The following is a 19,227-nucleotide window of genomic DNA, read 5'->3' as shown; positions in this document are numbered from 1 at the left end:
AGGCAGATCACTTGAGGCTAGGAGTTTGAGATCAGCCTGTGCAACATGGCAAATCCCAGCCTCTACTAAAAATACAAAAATTAGCCAGGTGTGGTGGTGTGCGCCTGTAATCCCAGATACTTGGGAGGGTGAGGCACAAGAATCGCTTGAACCTAGGAGGTGGAGGCGCAGTGAGCCGTGATCACACCACTGCACTCCCGCCCAGGCAATAGACAAGACTGTCTCAAAAAAAAAAAAAAAAAAAATTAGCGAGGTGTGGTGGCATGTGCCTATAGTCCAAATTACTTGGGAGGCTGAGGTGAGAGAATCGCTTGAACCCAGGAGGCAGAGGCTGCAGTGAGCCAGGATTGTGCCACTGCGCTCCAACCTGGGCGGTATTTATTGATTACTATTTGTTTTTATTTATTTATTTATTTTTGAGATGGAGTCTTGCTCTGTCACCCAGGCTGGAGTGCAATGGCGCAATCTTGGCTCACTGCAACCTCTGTCTCCCGGGTTCAAGCGATTCTCATGCCTCAGCTTCCCAAGTAGCTGGGATTACAGGCATGCGCCACCATGCCCAGCTAATTTTTGTATTTTTAGTAGAGACGGGGTTTCACCATGTTGCCCAGGCTGGTCTCGAACTCCTAACCTCAGGAGATCCACCCGCCTTGGCCTTCCAAAGGGCTGGGATTATAGGCGTGAGCCACCGCACCTGGCTTTATTGATTACTATTTATATTACTGTATAAGGTTAAATGCGGAGAACGGTGATATACAGTTGACTATATTGTCTGGTCAGAATTATGCCCCTCTCACCCCAAAAAGGGCAAAAATACACACTGAACTGACTTGGAGGAAATACCACACTACTTAAATGGCTGTCTGTAGGTGGTGAGACTTCCATAACTTTGCTATGATAAACGTGTATTATTTGCAGGACTAGCAAAAATAAATGAATACTTTATTTTTTTTTCATGACAGGGTCTCACCCTGTCACCCAAGCTGGAGTGTAGTGGTGCAATCATGGCTCACTGCAGCCTCAACCTCCCAGGCTCAAGCGATCCTCCCACCTCAGCATCCTAAGTAGCTGGGACTACAGGTGCATGCCACCACACCCAGCTCATTTTTGTATTTTTTTGTAGAGATGGAGTCACTATGTTGCCCAGGCTGGTCTCAAACCCTGGGTTCAAGCAATCCTTCTGCCTTGGCCTCCCAAAATGCTAGGATTACAGGCGTGAGGCACCAGGCCCAGCCAATAAGATGCATCTTTACATGCCCTCCAACACTATCAGTCTTTCCTCACACACCCACCGCTAAGAGAAGAATTCAGGGCTACCAAGAGAAATTTTCTCCAGGGCTCCTGCCTTCCGGGGCGAAGTTTCATCTTGACTGAAAACTAGATTCAGAATGAAACAAACTTGGAGAGAACCCGGGATGCTCCATTTGAAACTCCCGGAATGGAATTTATGAGGGGTGTCCCCTGCGAGCTGATGGCTGCCTTTGGACGATTCATCCCAAGAAGCTGCAGCATTATGACAACTTCTGGCCACCCTGGGCACCTGTGCCTGGTCTTGAAATGAGCTGTATCCAGGAGCTCCTTTCAGACTCGCAATTTGAAACGAGGAGGCAGCACAATGCCCAGAGGCTGGGTCTGAATACGGGAGAACTTGGCTCCAGCCTCCGCTCTTCTGCTTCACCGTTCACTCACCCATTCATTCACGTGCTCACCAAGCCCCATCAGGAGCGAGACACCAGCTGGGATCAGAGAATACAACGAGGACCCTCGGGGAATCCACAGTTTAGTTGGGGAAGCAGAGAGTAAGCAAATAAACAAACATCTACTCCTAACATTGGAAAGTGCTGGGAAGACAGGACTGCGGGGCTACTCGAGAGCGCACAGTCCGGGGCGCACCCTCGAGTGAACAGTCATGGAGGGAGGACTGGGGGCCTGGGAGGAAGGACAGTTTTATTCAGCATGCACTAACTGGACATCTATTATGTGCCAGACACTGTTGTAGGCACAGAGATGAAAGTGACCAAGTCCTGCCCGACATGCCCCATGCTATCCCCATGGTGGAGACAGGCACCTGGCAAACCCCCCGAATGCCTGGCAGCGAGAAGGGCCCAGGGCTGAGAAGGCAGGGCGAAGGAACACAGTGCTGGGGTGTGGGGTGGGGAGCTACTTCAGACACAAACTCAGGATCTGGGGGAGGTATTTCCAGGCAGAGAAAACTGCAAACAGACTGGGAGGCAGGAAACAGCAGGCTGGAGGGACCAGCGGGGACAGGACACAGCCTGGCCGGAAGGAGGGGGCTGGGGGTGGAAGCAGATAAGGCAGGAGACAGGCAGGGGGCAGGGCAGTTACAAAGCCTGTGACCCTCACCCTCAGTTTCCCCATCTGTGACATGGGGGTGATACCACAGAACCACTGCGTAGGTTTTCCTGAGGATTAAATGACAAATGCAAAGCACTGTGCTGCAAGGCCCACTCGTGGCAAAAGTGAGATGATGGTGATTATTTCACCGGCCCATGAGCCAGCCCAGCCTTTTTCAGGCCGGTGCAAAGCTGAGGCTGAACTAAGATCTCCCACCACCTCCTGGGAGTGGTCAGGAAAGCTGGTGTCTGAGCCCCAGTTAGTGCTAACTGGACAGCAGTTGCTATATCGGGGGACAGTCTGGCCAGCAAGAGGGGACAGGGAGCCCTCAGCCTCCTGAGGTAGGACCAACAGGTACTGCAAGTGGGGCGGAAAAGCAGGAAACCCAGGTAGAGCCTGGCTCTGCTAATGACCTGGCAGGAGGCTCCCCTGGGCCTCCAGGGTAAGAACGGGAAGCTGGCCCCACCTTCGGGGCCCTGGCTCCCCGGCAAACACCACCAAGGGTCAGCACATCATCCCATCCCAAGAAACCTTTTGGGAACAGTGATTGCCTCTCAGGCCCAGGGTGAGGATCCCAGAAGGTGGCCACTCCCCCACCATAGGCCCTGCTGATACCTTCCTAAGAGAGGAAAAACAGAAACCATCAACGTGCAATGACACACCGTAGGTCCCCAGGGCCCTCCCTCAGGCACGCACCCGCCAGCTCTTCGGGTAGCTGCTACTTCCCCTTCTGCCCACAAGATGGGGCCCAGTTGGGAGAGCGGGGCAGCCCCACCTTGCAGCCCAGAGAACTGAGCCTGTTTGCTCCCTGCACAGAGTTTATGGGGGGGTGTCCCTTGATAGCTGATGGCTGCCCTTGGAGCAATTCAAAAGGGATTTTCACCATGCAGTCTCTTCTGATGAAAACACTCCCCCTTCTCCTCCCATTTTAAAATGTGTTAGAGACAAGGGCAGCGGAGATATGGGAAATCTCCCTTTCTCGGCTATAATTTCCATAAAGAAAGAGATCATTTCTGCTGTGTCCACAGTTGTATCCCTGGCATAGTATCTGGAGCAGGAAGCACTCAACAGGTTTATCGAATGAGCATGCTCATGAATAAACAGACAGAATTTGCTAAAGTGCCTTTACTCATATATGTAAAAAATAAAACTGGGTTTTAAAAACTTGTTTGCCAGCAATTCTATTTGTAGAAATCCATCTCCAAAACCAGATCTATAATATATATGGATGCTTATAAAAGCAACAGCCAAAAAGAATGAAAAACTGGAAATCATCCAAAGTGTTGCTGGAGCTTCATTGCTGAATGGTTAGATAAATTGTGGTTCACCCCAGCTATGAAATAACATGCAGCTCTTAAAAAGAATGAGGCTGTATTTGTATGGACTAACTTGGAAGTTTATCCCTAATACATGTCCCAAAGATGTTGCTGATTGACCGATGAGTCTTATAAAATGTGTAACATGATTCCAGAAATGATCCAAGTGAATGTACTCCAGTAGAAGATTATCTTTAAAAGAATGACATATGCATATTGTGTGTACATGTCTGCATGCATGTGCATACACACACACACACACATACACACACACATACACACACACACACATACACACACACACACACACACATACACACACACATACACACACATACACACACACCCCGGTCTGGAGGTTTGCACATCAAACTTAATGTTCATCTCCCTGGAAGTGGGATTTTGCTGGAGGCAGTGCACAGAAGGGACCTTACATTTTTCACTTTACACACTTTTATTCTTTTTGAGATGGAGTTTCGTTCTTCTTGCCCAGGCTGGAGTGCAATGGCATGATCTTGGCTCACTGCAACCTCCGCCTCCCGGGTTCAAGCAATTCTCCTGCCTCAGCCTCCCAAGCATCTGGGATTACAGGCATGCGCCACCACGCCCGGCAAATTTTGTATTTTTAGTAGAGACGGGGTTTCATTATGTTGGTCAGGCTGGTCTCAAACTCCCGACCTCAGGTGATCCACCTGCCTGGGCCTCCCAAAGTGCTGGGATTATAGGCGTGAGTCACCGCACCCGGCCCACTTTTATTCTTTAAAATGTTTTTGATAGAGTGTATTGTTTCTATGGTTTAAAAAACTGAAATGCATATGTAGCAGAGTTTTTTGGTTTTGTGGGTTTTTTGTTTTTCCTCTATTAAGTATAACCCAGTAGGGGCCAGGATGTGGTGAAAAGAGAACTGCACACTCCACTGCGGGGTGTGTCAACTGGTGCGACCGGCACGGAGGGCAGGCTGGCGGCAGGATGAACAAAACCCCGACTCACTGCACACACCCAGCACTCTGCCTCTGAGAATTCCCCTTCAAGGTATGTTACAGAAAGAGACTCAAAGATCCATGAACAAGCACAATCATCACTGCATGATTTAGTAAAGAAGATGATAAACCTCATGAGAAACCTAAGTATCCAATTCAAGGCTTTCCTTGAGGCTCTGATAGGTAAATTACATTTTGTGCCTGTGATGGGTACAAGAAAAACATGAAAATAATCATGTTTCTGAGGAATCTTTAAGGATATGGAGGAATACGCTGATATTCAATGTTAAAAACCAGACTAGGAAACTGTATATATATAATGAACCTAGTTTATCTTATAAAAACTAATATTGTCACCAGACACGGTGGCTCACGCCTGTAATCCCAGCACTTTGGGAGGCTGAGGTGGGCAGATCACCTGAGGTCAGGAGTTCGAGATAAAAACCAACATGGAAAAACCCCCTCTCTACTAAAAATACAAAATTAGCCGGGCGTGGTGGCGCACGCCTGTGATCCCAGCTGCTCAGGAGGCTGATGCAGGAGAATCGCTTGAACCCGGGAGGCGGAGGTTGCAGTGAGCCGAGATTGTGCCACTGCACTCCAGCCTGGGCAACAAGAGCGAAATTCCATCTCAAAAAAAGAAAAACTAATATTTACTGAGAACTTACCACATGCATAGCACTGTGCAAAGAAACTTATGCATATCATGTGCGTATCTATTCCTACACATCATTTGTATTTATGCCCTTAAGGCAGGAAAAATTATGACTCCCGTTTTACAGATAAGGAAGCTTAAGTTAAGAGAGACTAGGTAACGTACAGAAGGTCACCCAGCTGTGCTCTTTCCCACTATCTGATCCGACTTTTCTGCAGACAAAAAAAAGACCTGGAGGGAAGCCCATGGCGAGTGGTGGTTTATTCCGGCAGGATTAGGAGAGACTTTAATTCTCCTTTTTGTGGGTCTTATTCCAAATTGTGTACAGGACTCTAGCTACTCTCGTGTGTGTGTGCGTGTGTGTGTTTTCTGATTACCAAAGTTATGTTGCTCATTAGAAACTCATTATTTTTCACATTAAAAACTATAATACTGGCCAGGCACAGTGGCTCACGCCTGTAATCCCAGCACTTTGGAAGGCCGAGGGGGATGGATCACGAGGTCAGGAGATCTAGACCGTCCTGGCTAACACAGTGAAACCTTGTCTCTACTAAAAATACAAAAAATTAGCCGGGCGTGCTGGCGGGCGCCTGTAGTCCCAGCTACTCAGGGGCTGAGGCAGAAGAATGGCGTGAACTCGGGAGGCGGAGCTTGCAGTGAGCCGAGATCGTGCCACTGCACTCCAGCCTGGGCGACAAAGCGAGACTCTGTCTCAAAAAAAAAAAAACAAAACTATAATACTGACAGCTAAACATTTAGGGGTTTGCTGTGTATAGCTCCAAAATTTATTTATATTACAATTATATATATATTTTTTAATTAAAACAATTTTTTTATAGTGACAGGGTCTCACGATGTTGCCCAGGCTGGTCTCGAATGCCTGGTCAAGCAATCCCGTCATCTTCGCCTCCCAAAGTGCTGGGGTTACAGGTATGAGCCAACATGCCCTACCTAAAAATTATATATAAGTAGAAACAGACAAAAATTACATATACTTAATTTTTATGTATTTGCTACTTTAAAAAATGTAATCAGATTAAACATGCTATTTTGCAGTCACTTTTCCCCTTCAAAGTATGTATTATACATCTTTGTAAGAGATTACACATTTTCTGCAACTTAATTTCAATAGGTGAAAAAGATTCCACTGTTTGATAGCACCATAACCTATTTAATCCTCTACTGAAGTACATACACTTGGATCACTTCTGATTTCTTGCTCTTACAAATACTGTTGCAGGCTGGGCGCGGTGGCTCAAGCCTGTAATCCCAGCACTTTGGGAGGCCAAGACGGACGGATCCCGAGGTCAGGAGATCGAGACCATCCTGGCTAACACGGTGAAACCCCGTCTCTACTAAAAAATACAAAAAACTAGCCGGGTGCGGTGGTGGGCGCCTGTAGTCCCTGCTACTTGGGAGGCTGAGGCAGGAGAATGGCATGAACTTGGGAGGCGGAGCTTGCAGTGAGCCGAGATCCGGCCACTGCACTCTAGCCTGGGCGACAGAGCGAGACTCCGTCTCAAAAAAAAAAAAAAAAAAAAAAAAAATACTGTTGCAAAGTCTATCTTTGTATATATCTTTCTATACAGGTATCAATACCACAATTACCTTTATAATGAAAAAATTATATAAACAGTGTAAAATACATTATAACATGCACAAAAACAGTGAACTCAGCATGTATGCACACTTACAAGGGAGTCTTTCATCTGTCTGTCCCCTTGATTGTAGGTGACCAAAAGAATCCAAGGTAGGAGGAACCTTGTCATTCAGAAAACAGTGAAAACCATCCAGTCCAAAATCCCAAAAGTGCTCCTGTGGACAAACACTAGCCAGGTTCCCCCATGGTACAAGCAGGAAAGCAAAGGGCAGAGAGGTGCTGGGACCCCTGCTGAAATTGAGATGGGGACAGAAGAGAGCAAATGCTTCTACCCTCAGCCCTGGGATCTCCAGCTTGCAGCAGCCAGTGCACACCTGAGCTCATTAAGAAAGTGGCTTCTTCTAATGAGAGGGATGACCTGCCCTCCCAGAAGTGTCACGGAAACAGTGCGGACAGGGAAGTGAGAAGATTCTAGCTTGATTGTAGATAAATTGCTAAATGCCTCTGAGCATCAGTTTCCTCACCTATTAAAAAGGGATCATATTATTTAGCCAAATGTGAGACGGGAAGAACTGCTCTACCATGGTAATGAAACTGTCTTTGCAAAATTATAACTGAGGAAATGATGCCAGTGAAAGAAATCAGACCTAACCGACTCTATCTTGCTTCTAACCTTGAAGCTGTCCGTGTTCATTCCTGGGCATAGGCCAAACTAACTGTGGGAAAAAAATCAGTTCACGGTTTGACTCTGAAACAAAAGTGATAATAGCCCTTTCCCGAAAAGACCCTCTTCTTGAAGAAGAGGACCAGTCTGCCTTTGCAGGACTAGCAAATTAGCTACAAGATTAGAAATTACAGTGTAGGGGTCACGCAGCCTCTGGCTTCAAGTGTCTGAACTCCCCAAATTGCTCCTGGGGATAACATCACTATTGTCAAACCTCAGATCAGCCTTGAGTTATTTTGTAGACCCCACATTCGATGGGTCAGTTGACACCACCAGGCGGTAATCCATCTCAACCAGTTCTTCCGTCACACCCAGGAATAGAAAACACCCAGAAAAACTCACGTTGACCCCTTACGATTCTATCTCCAACCAATCAGCACCCCCCACTTCCCAAGCCCCTACCCGCCAAATTATCTTTAAAAACTCTGATCCCAGAATGCTTGGGGAGGCTGATTTGAGTAATAATAAAACTCTGGTCTCCTGCACAGTGGCTCTGCGTACATTATTCTTTCTCCATTGCAATTCCCCTGTCTTGATAAATCAGCTCTGTCAAGGCAGTGAGCAAGGTCAACCCATGGCGTGATTGCAGTAAGGTTATTTTTATTTTCTTTTGTTTTTTTAGGAACCTAGAGACACATGCCCATTTGATGAGGGCTTCATCTTCCAGTCTGACCCCCTACCTTTGGCCTTCACTTACTCTCCTCCCCCCATCACACTGCACTGTCTTCCTGACTCTCTTCCCACACTCATCACCAACACAGCCCTTTGTTCTTGCTTCCCATCCCTCCAGCTTCTGCCTCACTTACTTTCCCTCCGCTGGGCCTGTGTGATTGTCATAGGCTGGGCAGAGTAGGTGGACAGCAATTTGTTTTTCTGGCCAGTCCAAACCCCCCTTCCTCTGAAAAACCATCTCCCCACCCACCACACTGCCTCACTGTGGGGGCAAGGGCTACTTCCGTGTTGTCACGTGACCCCACCCTCCGCGCCAGAGACTGAAGATAAGCCGGGCCTATGGGAGACACCCTCCTTCCTGGGTCTCACTGCTTGGTCCAAGGATTACTATCTGGGCCAAGGGGGTGCCAATCAGAGCCCTCCCCTGGGATTATTGATGCCAAAGCCTCCAATGGTGAGTTCAGGCTCATGCAGCAGGTGGTGATGCTGGGAAAGGTGAAACTAGATGGTATCCTGAGCTTGGTGGAGAAGGTTGGTCTGGGAGCCTCACCTACATGCACAGAAAGCCAAGAGCCAGGGAGACAGTCCTGGCAGTGTTTATGTTCCAGGTTCCAACTAACTTTAAAGCCCACCCAGCTGTATTTCTTCTCCAATTTGGCTCCATGATGTACACATTTTCCTGTCTGCCTTAACTCTTAGGAAGTGGGTTTTTATCATTTGCCACTAAGAGTGGTGACAAGAGGGTAGTGGTTAAGCACATAGGCTCTGGAGCCAGCTGCCTTGGTTTGAACCCCAGCAGTTCCTCTTATCAGCAGAGTGACCCAGGATAAGTCAGTCTTGCTAGGTCCCAAATCCATCCTGCAAGATGTTATCAGTGGCCTTTGAGAATGGAATGAGTTAACACATACCAGATGCTGGCTCAGTGCATGGTAGCTCTAGTGAAAGAACCAGGCCCCCAGCCCGATGGTAGCAGGAAATAGCAATGCTAGGCTGGGTGAAGGCAGGAGTGACAGATGGGCATTTGGCTTCCTGACTGGTCCACCTGCCAGGGTCTTCGGCACATTGGGCAGGGTTGTGGGGGGGCGTTGGGAGTTGGGGATGCTGAAGTAACTAACCATAGGCTAAAGTGATGGTAATGCTGGAACTGAGTGTTTATTGAGTACCAACTGTGTGTTTTTTTGTTTTTTTTTTCTCGTGAAACAAAGTCTTACTCTGTTGCCCAGACTGGAGTGCAGTGGCGCAATCTCAGTTCACTGCAACTTCCACCTCCTGGGTTCAAGCCATTCTCCTGCCTCAGCCTCCCGAGTAGCTGGGACTACAGGCGTGTGCCACCTCGCCCAGCTAATTTTTGTATTTTTAGTAGAGATTGGGGGTTCGAGATGTTGGCCAGGCTGGTCTCAAACTCCTGACCTCAGGCGATCCACCCACCTCGGCCTCCCAAAGTGCTGGGATTACAGGCGTGAGCCATTGCGCCCAGCCAAAAATCATTACTTTCAAAAATGCATTGCAGCCATATAATTTGGTGATGCAGAAGTACACAGGAGAAGAGCTCAAAGCACTTGTCTCTGCAGGTGGATGGCAAAAGGAGACACATGAGGAGATGACACACGTATGTGTCACTTTGGTTAAAAAAATAAAAACATTAGAAATACAGAGAGACATTTAAAGAAGAAGGTTTTGAGCCGGGAGTGGTGGTTCACACCTGTAATACTAGCACCTTGGGAGGCCGAGGTGGGTGGTTCACTTGTGGTCAGGCGCTTGAGACCAGCCTGGCCAACATGGTGAAACCCGGTCTCTACTAAAAATACAAAAATGAGCCAGGCATGGTGGCGGGTGCCTGTAGTCCCAGCTACTCAGGAGGCTGAGGCAGGAGAATCACTTGAACCCAGCAGGTGGAGATTGCAGTGAGCCGAGGTTTCGCCACTGCACTCCAGCCTGGGCAACAGAGTGAGACTCTGTCCAAAAAAAAAAAAAAGAAGGTTTTGATATATGCGCTTATTGTCCTACTGTTTTCCATCTGGGGATGGAGCTGGGTCATCCCTCCATCCATCACTCTCATTCGAATTCTCTTGATTAGAAAGAAGCTGGCCAGGCACAGTGGTGCACACCTGTAATCTCAGCATTTTGGGAGGCCAAGGCGGGCAGATCACTTGAGATCAGGAGTTCGAGACCAGCTTGGCCAACATGGTGAAAACTCATCTCTACTAGAAGTATAAAAAGTAGCCAGGCATGGCGGCAGCGCCTGTGATCCCAGCTACTTGGGAGGCTGAAACACAAGAATCACTTGAACCTGGGAGGTGGAGGTTGCGGTGAGCCAAGAACGCACCACTGCACACTAGCCTGGGTGACAGAGCAAGACTGTCTCAAAAAAATAAAATAAAATAAAATAATTTTTAAAAAAGAATGAAGAGTAGGAAGGGGAGAACTGCTGACATGCCAAGAGGGCGTAGGCGTGAGGACCTCACACCCCCACGAGGTCCACACTCCCACTGGCCTGCAGAGGCCAGGCCGACGCCCCCAGGCAGGCACCCTGTGGCTCCACCTTTCCCACCCTGAGTCCCTTACCCAGCCTGATGTCTCCCTCAAGGGTCATCAGCACGTTGCCAGCTTTCAGATCTCGGTGGATGATCCTCTTGCTGTGCAGGAAGTTGAGGGCTTCTAGCATCTGGCGGCAAACAACCTGTATCTGGGGCTCTGTGAGGCCTCTGTCCAGCTCTGGAAATGGAGGAGAACGGCTGTCAATTCAGGAAGCACTTGCCACAGGCAGCTGAAATGTCAGGCCCACGCCAGGGAGAAATATAAAAGCCACCAATATTAGGCCAGGCACGGTGGCTCACACCTGTAATCCCAGCACTTTGGGAGGCCAAGGCAGGTGGATTACGAGGTCAGGAGTTCAAGGCCAGCCTGGCCAAGATGTTGAAATCCTGTCTCTACTAAAAATACAAAAATTAGCCAGGTGTGGTGGCAGGCGCCTGTAATCTCAGCTACTCACGAGGCTGAGGCAGGAAAATTGCTTAAACCTGGGCAGCAGAGGTTGCAGTGAGCTGAGATCGCACCACTGCACTCCAGCCTGTGCGATACAGTGAGACTCCATCTCAAAAAAAAAAAAAAAGCCACCAATATTAAGGAGTGCTCACCGTGTACTGAATTCATCTCTAAGCAGGTCATGCACACTGACCCATTTTGTCTTCATAACAGTCCTATGAAGCAGGCACAATTATTGTCCCCATTTTACAGAAGAAGAAATTGAGGCTTGGAAAGGTTAAGCCACTTGCTCAAGGTCATGCAGGTGGGAAGTCACAGATCTGAGATTCAAACCAGGGTCTGGCTTTAGAGTTCAGGTTTGTAAACATAAGCCCAACTGAGACACAGAGATCTGTTGTGTCTGCAGACACTGGGACACTTACTATGTGTCTGGCTCTGTGCTTGGAGCAGGAAGGCAGAGGGGACATGGAAACGGTGAGCAACACTTGGAACAGAGTGAGGTGCAGGCATGTGGGAGGTCAGAATGCGCAGGAACCCCTTATAGCTGAGGGAACTGGGAGGTTGCCCAGGAGAAATGACATTTGGGTTGTGTCTTAAAGGAACAGAATAGGTGGGGCGAGGGCACTCTAGGTCAAGGAGCCAGCAGAGGCAACGGCTGACATGAGTTGGTGTTTACAAAATGTCCACTGGGGCCGGGCGCAGTGGCTTATGCTTGTAATCCCAGCACTTTGGGAGGCAGAGGTGGGTAGATCATGAGGTCAGGAGTTTAAGACCTGACCTCATGATCATCATGTTGGCATTCTGGCCAACATGATGAAACCCTGTCTCTACTAAAAATACAATTAGCTGGGCGAGGTGGTGGGTGCCTGTAATCCCAGCTACTCAGGAGGTTGAGGCAGGAGAATTGCTTGAACCCAGGAAGCAGAGGTTGCAGTGAGCCAAGATTACGCCACTGCACTCCAGCCTGGGTGACAGAGCGAGACTCGGTCTCTTTTTTGCCTATTGAACTTTCCACTGGCTGTTGGTGGTGGCACCAGGGGATGCGGAAAGGGAAGGGCCAGAGAGGCCGGAGGGCTGGTAGCCAAGAGTGTCTTATGTGCTAATCAGCAGGGAGACACGAGTGTCCACGTGCACACGCGGCAGACAGCTCAATGCCAGGGTCCTTCTTCCCTGAGGTTCGTAGGTTGAGTAGGTCTGATCAGGCAGGGAGCAGGAAGGTGGGAAGCAGGAAGAATATTCCTGGAAAGGGGAACAGACTTGTGTGGTGGGAGGGGGCAGATGAAGGGAAAGTGACTCGAGGTCAGAGGTCAGCAGACCTTGACTCTGCAGGACCTCTGGGCCACGCTGTGGAGGGTGCATTTTATTTGAAATGCAGTGGGCAGTTCATGAGAGTTTCTGAGTGGGGCAGACACAGTGTGGTCTTTGCATTTAAAAAAATTTCCATGGCTGAAAGCAGGGGCTCAATGCTGTAGGGCCAGCTACTTAGGAGGCAAAGGTGGGAGAATCACTTGAGGCCAGGAGTTCAAGGCCAGCCTGGGCAACATAGCGAGATCCAGCTATGCTTGTAACATTTATTATGTTATAAATAAAATAAAATAAATGAACGAATAATTCCCTCTAGCACAGCAAAGAGCTTGCTGGGCAGCAGGGGCAGGGGCTCAGCTGGAGGTCATCACAGTGGTCCAGATAGCAGCCAAGACACAGAGAAAGACAGTTGCTCAATGGATGATTGCGGAGGTGGAGTGAGAAGATTCCAGGGTGACAGCCTTGTGCTCCGCATCCCACGGGACTGTCCTGATTGAGTCACTGTTACTACCCAAGACCGCTGTGAGCAGGGGAACCATCTCCCTTGGCCTGCCAGCTTCCCAGGCTGTTGGCTTCTAAGCCTGGTCACCCAAGGGCACTGCTCTGAGTCCTCCCTCTGCCTACAACAGCACTGCTGTGTCCGGCTTGCCCAGTGGTGCCTGGCCAGGAATCCACAAGGCTCAGCTCTCCCAGCCAGGCCCTCAGGAGTGGTATAATAGACATGCCAGCCAGGAATGCAAGTACCAACTGCCCTGCTCTGCGAAGCCAGGTCCCAGACCAGGGCTCCTGGACCAGGGACCCTTCTCTCTGGAGTCTGCAGACTGCCTGCCCCCTGTCCCTGTGGCCTCATCCTGAACCTCTGTGTCTCCAGCCAGGGGCCAGGATCAGAGCCTGCATGGGCTTCAGGACCACACAGACTGAGGCTGTACCCAGGTGATGCCTCTCACTAGCTGTGTGGTTACTGGCAAGTCGCCCAAGCTCTCTGGCCCTTCACTTCCTGGCCTGTGAAATGGGATGATTCTAATCAACATGGGCAGGGCTCCAGCCATCAGCCATGTCCAGTTCTCAGTGTGGAAAATAGGTAATAAAAGGGGATTATTGCTGTGTTGGTTCTAAGATGAGTCCAGGACTGGAATATCTGCCGCAATTTTTTTAATGGCAAAAATGTGTCTTGCTTATGTCTAATTTACTGATATAAATGAAATAGGAATGATAAAAATACTGATGGTGATGATGAAGATAATTATGATCTAATCACCATCATTTTTTGAGCCCTTATAATGTGCCAGGCATGAGGATAAGGACACGGTGCACATTGTCATTTAATCCTCATAGTAACCCAGTGAGGTGGGTAGGATACACTCTTTAATTTGGTTTGGTTGTTGTTGGGTTTCCTTCCTTCCTCCCTTCCTCCCTTCCTCCCTTCCTTCCTTCCCTCCTTCCTTCCTTCCTTCCCTCCTTCCCTCCCTCCTTCCTTCCCTCCTTCCTTCCTCCCTCCCTCCCTTCTCTCTTTCTCTCTCTTTCTCCCTCCCTCCTTCCCTCCCTCTCTCCCTCTCTCTTTCTGTCTTTCTCTCTCTCTCTCTTTCTTTCTTTCTTTCTTGAGTCTTGCTGTGTTGCCTAGGCCGGAGTGCAGTAGCATGACCTTGGCTCACTATAACCTCCACCTCCTGGGTTCAAGCGATTCTCCTGCCTCAGCCTCCCTAGTAGCTGGGATGACAGGCATGTGCCACTATGCCAGGCTAATTTTTTTGTATTATTGGTAGAGACGGGGTTTCACCATGTTGGCCAGGTTGATTTTGAACTCCTGACCTCAGGTGATCCACCCACCTCGGCCTCCCAAAGTGCTGGGATTACAGGCGTGAGCCACTGTCCCCAGCCTAATTTTGTTTTGTTTGTTTGAGACGGGGTCCCACTCTGTTGCCCAGGCTGGAGTGCAGTGGATCATGGCCCACTGCAGCCTCGACCTCCCAGGCTCAAGCAATCTTCCGACCTCGGCCTCCTGCGTAGCTGGAACCACAGGTGTGTGCCACCGCACTCAGCTAGTTTACAAAAAAATTTTTTTGGCTGGGCGTGGTGGCTCACGCCTGTAATCCCAGTACTTTGGGAGGCTGAGGCAGGAGGATCACCTGAGGTTGGGAGTTCAAGACCAGCCTGACCAACATGGAGAAACCCCGTCTCCACTAAAAATACAAAATTAGCCAGGTGTGGTGGCACGTGCCTGTAATCCCAGCTACTTGGGAGGCTGAGGCAGAAGAATCGCTTGAACCCAGGAGGCGGAGGTTGCAGTGAGCCGAGATTATGCCATTCCACAATTGTTGCCTGGGCAACAAGAGCGAAACTCTGTCTCAAAATAAATAAATAAATAATTTTTTGTTTTGTGGAGACAGAGTCTCACTACATTGTCCAAGCTGGTAGTCTTGGACTTCTAGCCGCAAGCATTCTCCTACCTTGGTTTCCCAAAGTGTTGGGATTACAGGCATGTGCCACTATGCCTAGCTAATGCATTTTTTTTTTTTTTTTGAGACGGAGTCTCTGTCACCCAGGCTGGAATTCAGTGGCATGATCTTGGCTCACTGCAACCTCTGCCACCTGGGTTCAAATGATTCTCCTGCCTCAGCCTCCCGAGTAGCTGGGATTACAGGGACCTGCCGCCGTACCCAGCTAACTTTTGTATTTTTAGTACAGATGGGCTTTCACTGTCTTGGCCAGGCTGGTCTTGAACTCCTGACCTCATGATCCACCCGCCGCAGCCTCCCAAAGTGCTGGCATTACAGGCGTGACCCACCATGCCCAGCCTGAAACACTTTTTAAAGTCAGAATTATTGAGGTATAATTTACATATGGAAAAAATTCACTTTTTTAAAGGTACACAGTTTTATAAATTTTGACAAACATATTCAGTCATGGAACCCCCATCACAATTTAGATACAAAATCCATCCATCATCCTCCAAGGTTCCCCTGTGACCTTTGTAGTAAACTCTTCCCGTTTCCAGTCCCTATGTAATCACTAATTTGTTTTCTATGCCTATGGCCTTGCCTTTTTCTAAAGTGTCATATAATTGGAATCATACAATATGCAGCCTTTTGAGTCCAATACATTTTTAGAAACAGTTTTTAATTACACAGCAATGCATGAACACCTTCTCCTTATTAAAGAAACTACAACACTGCGAAGTCCCCTTTGACACCACATCTAATCCTAGCCTCTCCTCCCTTCCACGGTAAGAGGGTGGAGAACCAAGATGTTTAGTGGCCAGCAAGGCATGGCCAACCATATCCATTCCAATCAGAACAGGCCCTGGGTGTTACACAGAATGGCCCCACAGTGACATACCACGTGGGCATTCTCTTCATCTCACAAAAGGGCCAGTCCTGTGCCCCAAAGCCTCCAAAAAGAGGAACCTGGAATGGACGTCAGGGAATGGACCCCTGGGCCCCAAGCTCAGGCCAGTAATGCTTCCCCGCCATGCAGGGCAAAGGGGAGACGGATGGAGGAGCAGAAAGCCCCTCTAAGCAGGGCAGGCATCTGCAGGAAAGTCAAACCTAAACACAGAGCTGCAACGAGGACCTGGCTCTGAACCTGTCGGCTGTTCTCATTTCAGCTTCTCTTCATACATCACGACTTCCAAAATGTTCCTTTAACTGCTGCCACCAACAGGGGGAAAGCTGCCTAGGGCTGGAGCAGTCAGGGCCACGAGGAGAACTGGAACGGGAGCCAGAGCAGGGTTTATCTGCTGGCTGAGCTGTAGTCTAGGTCACGCCCCAGCTGTGAATGAGGTCGAGGACACAGTACACTTCAATGCCTTTTCCATCTCTGATACTCCCCTCCAGCTAAGCTCATTCAGTTCAGCATACCAGGGGACACAGAGGGTGCTGGCTGGCTTCCATTTCCCCCTTCTTTTTTTGGTGTCAGAACATATGGCTACCCAGCTAAAAAAAACACATTCCCCAGCCTCCATTCCAGCTGTGTGTGATATGCTACAGCCAATGAGACATAAATCAAGGTGTCATGTGAAGCTTTTCTGAAGTCTCTTTAAAAGAGTCTTCAGTGTGGGGTAGGGATGGGTGGTTATTCTACCCTCTTGTCTTCCATCCTGCTGCTTGGAATTCAGACGTGATGGCTGGAGCCCTCATGCCACCTTGTCATCAAGGGCAGAAAACCAGCATGAGAATGGGGCTAACACAGAGGACAGGGGGCCAAGAGTTGGATAAAGAAATCAAGTCCATATCATAACTATTTATTATTATTATTTTTTTTTTTTTTTGAGGCAGGGTCTTACTCTGTCACCTGGGCTGGAGTGCACTGGCATGATCTTAGTTCACTGCAACCTCTGCTTCCTGGGCTCAAGCAATCCTCCAGCCTCAGCCTCCCAAGTAGCTGGGCTTACAGGCGCAAACCACTAATGCCAGCTCATTTTTGTATTTTTTGTAGAGACGGGGTTTTGCCCTGTTGCCCAGGCTGGTCTCAAACTCCTGAGCTCAAAGTGATCCACCTGCCTCGGCCTCCCAAAGTGCTAGGATTACAGGTGTGAGCCACCACACTCCACCCCTTATCATAACTCTTTAAAACTCCTGGAACAAGCTGTGCCTGAAGCTAGCCATCCTTGAAGTCTCCAGTTATTTGTGCAAATAAATTCCACCTCCCACACCCCCCACCTTTCCCCCACCTAAAAAAGTTTGAGTATTTTGGCTCCTTATAACCTAAAGTCTCAATTCATACCAGATTATCACTTTTATACTGTTAGATTCTATCTCCCAAATGATAATCTTCAAAGGCAGTGCCTGCCTGCTGAGAGAAGGCACACCCAAGAGCCATATAACATGTGCCATGTATCCTCCCCCATACTGTCGTCTACCTGGGAACTCGGTGGGGCAGTAAGTGGCTCTGTAACGAAGGCTTGTGGGTCCTACATTTCCTTTTTTTTTGAGACGGAGTCTCACTCTGTCACCCAGGCTGGAGTGCAATGGCGCAATCTCTGCTCACTGCAAGCACCGCCTCCCAGGTTCACACCATTCTCCTGCTTCAGCCTCCTGAGTAGCTGGGACTACAGGTGCCCACCACCACTCCCGGCTATTTTTTTGTATTTTTAGTAGAGACAAGGTTTCACTGTGTTAGCCCAGATGGTCTTGAGCTCCTGACCTCGTGATCCACCCACCTTGGCCTTCCAAAGTGCTGGGATTACAGGCGTGAGGCACCGCGCGAGCCCCTGTGGGTCCAACATTTCTACAGCCCGGGATGGGGATGGACTACTGTAAATTTCACACATTCCTGACATGGGTTTGGATCATAATCCTAAAAGACATAATCTCAAATACCATAATCCCAAATGTTGAAATCCCCAAAGATCAAAATCCCTGAAGTCTAAAATCCTAAAAATCTCAATCACAAGATAGTTGTATCCTGTTAGGCCAACTCTTATGAACGGTCTCTGTGCAACTGCCCATAATCTCTCCCTGCAATACACTTGGTCCTATGTTAAATTTGAAAAAACTAAATGGTCTTTAGCATATATAAATAAATATACATCTGTATTTCCCCACTGTTTTAAATAGTCAGCATTACTTTTTACAATTCACTATGCTATATATTTCATCTTCACATCATTTTCGATGCTGCAGGTATAAATGGTGTAGAGACTTTGAGAGAGTTCTAATTCCTTTTATGCATTTTTGTTGCAAATTTGACTCCCTGAAAGTGTATTATCTCGGCATTGCCGGTGTGTAAGCATTGTGCATGTATATAAAAATGTTGAAAGTTCCTCAGTGAATATAGGGATGTCCTTTTGGTACATCTGCATTTGTGAAAGATAAACTTTCTCCAGATTCCGGCTCTTTCGGCATCTGCATACGCCCTAGTGAGCCGTTGAGGGTTTTGGTCGATCTCACCAACAGGCTTCGGTTGTTCATTACAGTATTTCAGACAACAGCTATAAAGCTGTGTGTCCACAATCACCAACCCTGGTGATATGCATTTATACATTTCCCTTTTTGACCTATTTCTTTATGGGTGCGGGTCATCTGCTCATCATTTTTTTTCTTTGAGATGGAGTCTCACTCTGTCACCCAGGCTGGAGTGCAGTGGCATCATCTCGGCTCACTGCAACCTTTACCCCCTGGGTTCAAGTGATTCTCTTGCCTCAGCCTCCCAAGTAGCTGAGATTACAGGCGCCTGCCACCATGCCCATCTAATTTTCATATATTTAGTAGAGATGGGGTTTTGCCATGTTGGCCAGGCTGGTCTCAAACTCGTGGCCTCAGGTGATCTGCCCACCTCGGCCTCCCAAAGTGCTGGGACTACAGGCGTGAGCCCCCGCACCTGGCCAGTCTGTTCATAATTGTTACACCTGTGCAACCATCCTTGGTATAGCTGTTTACGCATGCAAAATATGTACGTTATTACTGACTGTTTGACAGTGTAAAGTGGCCTGTGAAGCACCTTCATGTTTTTATGTTTCTCAAATTCCCCTTTAAAATATAAATAAATACCAAGAATCAAAAAAAAAGTTTTTTAGAATTATATTTTTGGGATTTTGATCTTTCAGGATTGTACTTGACAGGATTTGAGACTTTGGGCATTTTGCTCTTTTGGGATTTCAACATTCAGGTTTATGGCACTGAAGACTGTTGCCAGGA

The 19,227-nt window shown here is 48.3% G+C and overlaps 1 protein-coding gene across 1 annotated transcript in view; it reads right to left on the bottom strand.

Annotated features, from left to right (window-relative positions):
- STK10 (serine/threonine kinase 10) overlaps positions 1-19,227 on the bottom strand; it is a 151,164-nt gene that overhangs the window by 65,693 nt on the left and 66,244 nt on the right. The window contains exon 4 of the mRNA XM_038010405.2: positions 10,868-11,017. Coding sequence (XP_037866333.2) covers positions 10,868-11,017 — 150 coding nt within the window. The remainder of the gene's footprint in view (positions 1-10,867; positions 11,018-19,227) is intronic.

This window comes from Chlorocebus sabaeus, chromosome 23, assembly GCF_047675955.1.
Source record: "Chlorocebus sabaeus isolate Y175 chromosome 23, mChlSab1.0.hap1, whole genome shotgun sequence".
Lineage (NCBI taxonomy): Eukaryota > Metazoa > Chordata > Mammalia > Primates > Cercopithecidae > Chlorocebus > Chlorocebus sabaeus.
Note: the sequence above shows the minus strand (reverse complement) of the source record. Positions and strands in the feature narration are given on the sequence as shown.